The following is a 5,930-nucleotide window of genomic DNA, read 5'->3' as shown; positions in this document are numbered from 1 at the left end:
TTTAATTTTTCCAGCCATTTAATTAGGTCACCCTCCCCAGTGAAGGGTCTCAACATCTGAGTTGAAAGTCTCCAGTCAGCCATATCAACCTGCTTGACTCGCCGAAATAGCTTCTAGGGTTATAATCAGGATTCGGTTCTGGGGTTCGCGAAGGAGTGAGTCACTCTCTCGACAGCAGCACGTTTCTGCCCTCTTCTTTTCCAATCGACCACACCTGGCTTCTCGCCACCAATGTCACACCGCATAATCCGAACGTCAGCAATACAAAATTCTTTTCAAGAGAAGATGTTCACGACTTTTCTCTCTGCTGCCACAGGGAATTTTTCCCTGCTTTTATATCCTCCTATCTAGAAAAAAAGGAAGAGACAGGAAAAAATAGCTTCTCTCGTCATGCTCTGCCTTCCCAAGATGCCCTTCGCGTATACAAATGCGCTGGCGATCCTTTCCTTCTTTTTCCCCAAAGAACGATGCAGATATGCCCGGTACGTTTCTTTCTTTTTTATTTTCTTCTTTTCTAACCATATACCCCACAGTTACAGGTGAATTGCGGCAATTTTCTACAACCTGGTTTTATTCCTCATTGTCAAATGGCGACAAGTGATTATGAATGGCTTACTTGCTGCGTGACGGGAAGTTGTACTGCTTTTGCTGTCGGTTGTTTGCCAAAGATAACAAGGCTCCTTGGACATTTATTATTTGTCCCAGCGAGGAAGAACTACAGCTGTCTTGCCAAGCTCACAGCTGTGTACGATGAGCTATCTGAAGAAGATCTTTGTCTAGAAATTTCATATTTAAGGCGATACCTACAAGCAGCCGAAATAAACTTGACGGAAGTCAAGCAAGCACTAGACTGTAGTGTAATTCCTACAGTTTATCATCAAGTGGGACTTTGTTGAGTTATTGCCATATCTTACGCTGGCTCTAAAATTCCGTTAGACAATAAGTGTTTCTGTGACATCGTGTAAAAGAAGTTTCTCCAAAATGAAACTTACAAAATATTACCTCCAGTCAACCATGAGCCAGTCGAAACTGTCAGATCTTGCTGTTCTGTCCATTGAAAACGAACTTATAAGACAAAAAGATATTGACAATGCCATTGACCAGTTTACCACGAGGAAAACAAGAAAACATTAATTCCAGGGCTATAATATCAAAGGTACATTCTTTTGTGAATTGCCGTGTTTTGCATTTAAATGTTCTGAAAGTGAGCATTTGCTTTTAAAGATCAAAGTACTATGGGGTGTAGCGTTTTATGTAATGTTACTGTTGTAGGGTAAGGAAACTTGGTTGTGCAGACCAAGCTTTACTCAACTTAAACCCAACGGTACAGCCTGCAATATAAAAGAACATAACGCTCCTGAGACATATTGTAAAGACAGTGACATATGAACAATGTACATATACAACAATAAATAAATAGTGAGGTAAAGTAAGTAATGAAAGCGAGACACCCATATGTCTGCACCGATGCTGAGCTTGTTTCCCGCCAGTCTCCAAAACATAAACAAATATGAAAACGCTCGCTAGCGAAGTATGAAAATGTCACAGTAACAACAAAGTTAACATAAAAAACCAATATAACACTTACGATATTAAATAAAATATTTATCGGGATCTGTTTTGTCCCCAATTTGTAACACTTTATTTATTTATTCATTTATTTATTTTTGCTTCATCTAAATACAACTACAAACTAGAATGAAAAATGGAAGAAACAAAAATTGCTTTTGCTTCTACATATGTCTATTTCAAATTTGATATGATGAAACAAACCTGTAAAAATGGCATTAAAGTTTTTTCGGTACTTATGTTGTATAAGCCAGGACACCTAGGTTGGGAACGGTCGTAATCAGTAAGTTCCCCGCTGCAACAAAAACCCAGTAGCCGTCTCTTATTGATCGTCTAGTTGTTTAATTTCTGATTGTTATAGTAACGGCTAAGACGACAGAGTTATTTTCCCCTTGACTGTGCATTTTTCATTTCTCAGCTTCTGTAGCTGTCATACCTGTCAAAATAAGAATTCCGGCGGACCAGAATTTGATATGCACACAAAGGTCAGACGTAACTCAGCATAACAAATCAAGACGTAAGACACACTGGCTTTTCATATAAAAATATATTTTGTTTTCAAATTATTTTCTCGTTTACACAGAGATTGTCAATAGTTCAAACTTTAACAGTGTGGCTTACTGTTCATTTCAGTGATGGAGAGGTGTGTGTGGAAACGTTATTCTCTCGACAGTTGCACGCTTCTTCTTCTCTCTTCTCTCCTCCTTCTTCTCCTTCTGGTTCGATTCCAAAAATCACCGCTTATATTTACATGTTTTTGGCTTGGTTTTTTCCAATCCACGCGATCTGTCAATCAACTGCTCGATAATAGAACACGCGTTCTGTTGGTCACGTTTTGACAATTTTTCGCTGCCTCCTGACACAGAACCATTGTGACCGACTATCGGCTTTATCGATACACGTGAATTTATCTCACATTTTAAATTCTATACATTCCAGAGTTACGAGGAATCTCATGTTTCCTTGTTTTGTAAACAAAGAAATCGTCGTCCGATTTCTCTGTTTACGACGTAAGCACTTTCTCGTTCCGACTGATGGACAATCGATTATTCGATGCCGACTCTTTTAAATCTTTTATTAAAGAAGTTTTTTTCTTTTCAGTTATGTATCGGATGGTTCCAGCCATCCATTACATAACACTTAGAATTAAATAACTCAAGGGTTTATGAAAAAAAATAATTTTCCCTTAAAATCCAATGACTACTCAGTCGAGAACAGGAAGCAATGTGCACCTACCTTAAGTTGCGAAAGAATTGCCCCCTTCCGCGATGTGACAGTCAGTTAACAATTGCTAGCCAGCAAAGCTTAGGTAATCAAAGAATAGCTTTCCAGCACCAGCCACAAATGTATCTGAAAAAAAAACTTCACCACTGGGAAGAATCTCCCTTTAAATAACCAAAAGGTCATGTGATCAACTGTCACCTGACCTGTGAAAAAAGCTTTAAAAAGGCAGAGACGGCAAGGCAATCTCTTTTTGTTAGTAAGCAAGGTAAGTGCACACCGCTCTCCCTTTCTTGAGCAATCATTAATCCCCCCTTTTTTTCACACATTCTCCCAGGAAAGAAAAAAAAAGAAAATGAAGGAAAACAAAAAATATAAGGCATGCACTTACTCAAGGAAGTTAACCTGTTAGTATAATTTTTTGGTTATTTTTTTTTTTGTTGTTGTTAGCTACTAATTATTCAGGATTGAGGCTAGGTCTACCTCGCCGCCGTCTCCGGGGTGCACAACTTAGACAATACCATTCTGTCTGGCAAGAGGTGCAGACTCGATTCCCACACACTGGAAATGACACCGTCTCAACAAATCATGTCCTGATCACCTTGCGGAGAACCGTATATAGGACAAAGCCAAATTACTTCGTCGACAGGTGTTGATTGAGAAGGAATAGCGTTAATCCCCTCCTCAGGCCTATCAACAGATGCAGGTATGGATCCATCTTGATCCTCTCCACTTAAGGATAATTCAAGGGGGAATAGGTTTTTTAATGAGTGGATGCGCACCCCATCACCCCCCTCTTTTACCCTTGCTGACCTGACTACCCCATCGTTTCCGTAAAACATCTCCAAAATGATCCCAAGAACCCAAAACGGCCTAAGCTTATGTGGGCTCCTCACCAATACCACATCTCCAACCTTTAATCTGTTTTGGAAGGACACTCTAGAACGTCCCTGGGGTTTCTCCCGGAGGCTCAACAGGTACTCATTATACCACAGAGTGCGGAAACTCTCCAGGTACTGGTCCCGAAATTGCATGGTCCTGAGCAGCCTTTCCCGGCTGGGTGGGAGGTGGGAGGCAAAACCCTCATCGTTCAGATCTAAAAACAACCCAGGACTCTTATTAGGCCGCAAAAACATGTTAGGAGTTACTGCCTCTAACTCTTTCTCTGTAGATTCTCGATAAGTCAGAGGGCGGTTATTGATAACTCTTTGGATATCCGATATGATGGTAAGTAAAGAAAAATAATCCATCTCACCTCTATCAACCACCTTGTAAAGACAATTCTTAATTGTCTCGATACTCCTCTCCCAAACACCTCCCACCCAAGGTGAGTAAAGTGGAATGGGGCAGGACTTGATAGAACAGGAGCCAAACTTCTGTTGGTAATCATGGTTTAGCATTAACCTTTTAAACAATCGACAGCCTCCTACGAAAGTTTTAGCGTTATCACTGTAAATTTTCTTTTTACACAGTGATCACCACTTATCAAGGCCCGGAAGCCACTCAGGGATAAGGGTTATTGCAAGTACATTACAATGGTAGACGGGATGCCATACAGGTTCGTGAACCGCACCAATGCCTGCAGAAAGGCCAACACACTCATGTCAGGTAGCACTTCAATGTGTATAGCTCTGACACTGAGACACGTGAAGATCAGTAGATACATTTTCACCTCCTTACCACCTTGCCTAACTCAAAGGTGACCGGTGAAATCCACTCCCGTATGCTTGAAGGGAACTTCTAGTTCAATACGGGATACGGGCAGGTTAGCTACATTGGGTGGCAAGGCTTATCTGGCATTGTACCTTCGGCACAGTGCGCACGAAGTAAGGATCGTCTTCACTGCCTGTCTACCTTTTTGCACCCAGTAGCCACAACTTCTCAGTTCCGCTAAAGTGAACGCAATCCCTAAGTGCTGGCACCTAGCATGCGCATCGATTATGATAAGCTTGGTAATCGGGTGACTCTTTGCCAAAAGAATAGGGTGTTTAACCTTCCTGCTAAAGTGAAGAGATCTGCCAATTCTGCCACCTGACCTGATTAGACCTTCATCATCAATAAACAAATCAAGGTCCCGCACCAACCCAGGTACCGTCTTGCCCGAGGGATCTAGCAAAAAAAAAATCCAGTTCCTCATCATATACCTGGCGTTGCATCGTCTGCATAAGCAAAACTGCTGCCAGTTTTTCACTGTCAACTTCTAACCGACGCAAGCGATTGATAAATTTCAGGACTAAGGAAGTCACTCTTAAGAGTTTATTAAATGAAGAGAACCTTTTCAGGGGCAGAACAGTAGGTGTTTCCTCTCCATGGAGGATCGCAGCAGTCCAAGACGCACGAGCTATACCTTGGCTGCGTTTGTTGAGGCACGGCAAGTCTTGAGTAGCCCAAGGAGTGGTGCCGCCACTCAACCAACCTGGACCATAGCACCAGAATTGGAAGCAGGTTTTGAACCTTTCCAGCGTCATTCCCCTTGTGATCAAATCAGCCGGGTTCTCTGCCGTTGGAATGTACCGAAATGAGGGATACAAGCTGAGAGGGGCTTCCAATTCAACGCTCATCTGCTGGATATTCTTTAGCCTATTTCGGGCAAACAGGTTCTTGCTCGCGATGGTCCCTGCGATAAGCCAAGAAAGGACCACTTGAGAATTTGTGGCCACGTGAATCTCAGAAGGACTGAATCCTCCAAAGTTTCTTAGAATCGTAGGCAGGAACTTCATGGGCAGGAACACAGCCATGAGCTCCAGAGTAGGAAGTGTTTTCTTTTTCAAAGGAGCCACCCTAGCTTTGGCAAATACCAAACAAGATCGACACTTCTGAACCACATATGCCGCGAACCCATAGGCTTCCGGGGAGGCGTCACAAAATAGGAAGAGTTCGCTAGGTTCACTCTCACTGAGTGCCTCACGGAGAAAGGAAATGGTCCCCAATCCAGAAAGATCTGAAAAAAGTTTCTTCCATAACGAAAAAATTCAGGTGGAACCAGCACATCCCACCCTAATCCTTTCTCCCAAAGCTTGCTTAGCAGAATTCGACCTCGCAATGAAACGGGCAAGCACAGCGATAAAAGATCATAGACTCTTGCGGTCTCCCCGAGAATTTGTCTTTTAGTAGAAGCATCAGGGTTGCACTTAACCGCA

At 42.2% G+C, this 5,930-nt stretch overlaps 1 protein-coding gene across 1 annotated transcript; it reads right to left on the bottom strand.

Annotated features, from left to right (window-relative positions):
• Positions 1-3,368: 3,368 nt before the first annotated feature.
• LOC145278296 (uncharacterized) lies at positions 3,369-4,040 on the bottom strand. The gene has a single exon (XM_080130589.1). The coding sequence runs from the start codon at positions 4,038-4,040 to the stop codon at positions 3,369-3,371; it is 672 nt and encodes a 223-aa protein (XP_079986715.1).
• Positions 4,041-5,930: the final 1,890 nt, after the last annotated feature.

Source organism: Euprymna scolopes, chromosome 6 (assembly GCF_053919585.1).
Source record: "Euprymna scolopes isolate OS-2025 chromosome 6, ASM5391958v1, whole genome shotgun sequence".
In the NCBI taxonomy this organism is placed as follows: Eukaryota; Metazoa; Mollusca; class Cephalopoda; order Sepiida; family Sepiolidae; genus Euprymna; species Euprymna scolopes.
This window is presented reverse-complemented; position numbering and strand designations above follow the sequence as displayed.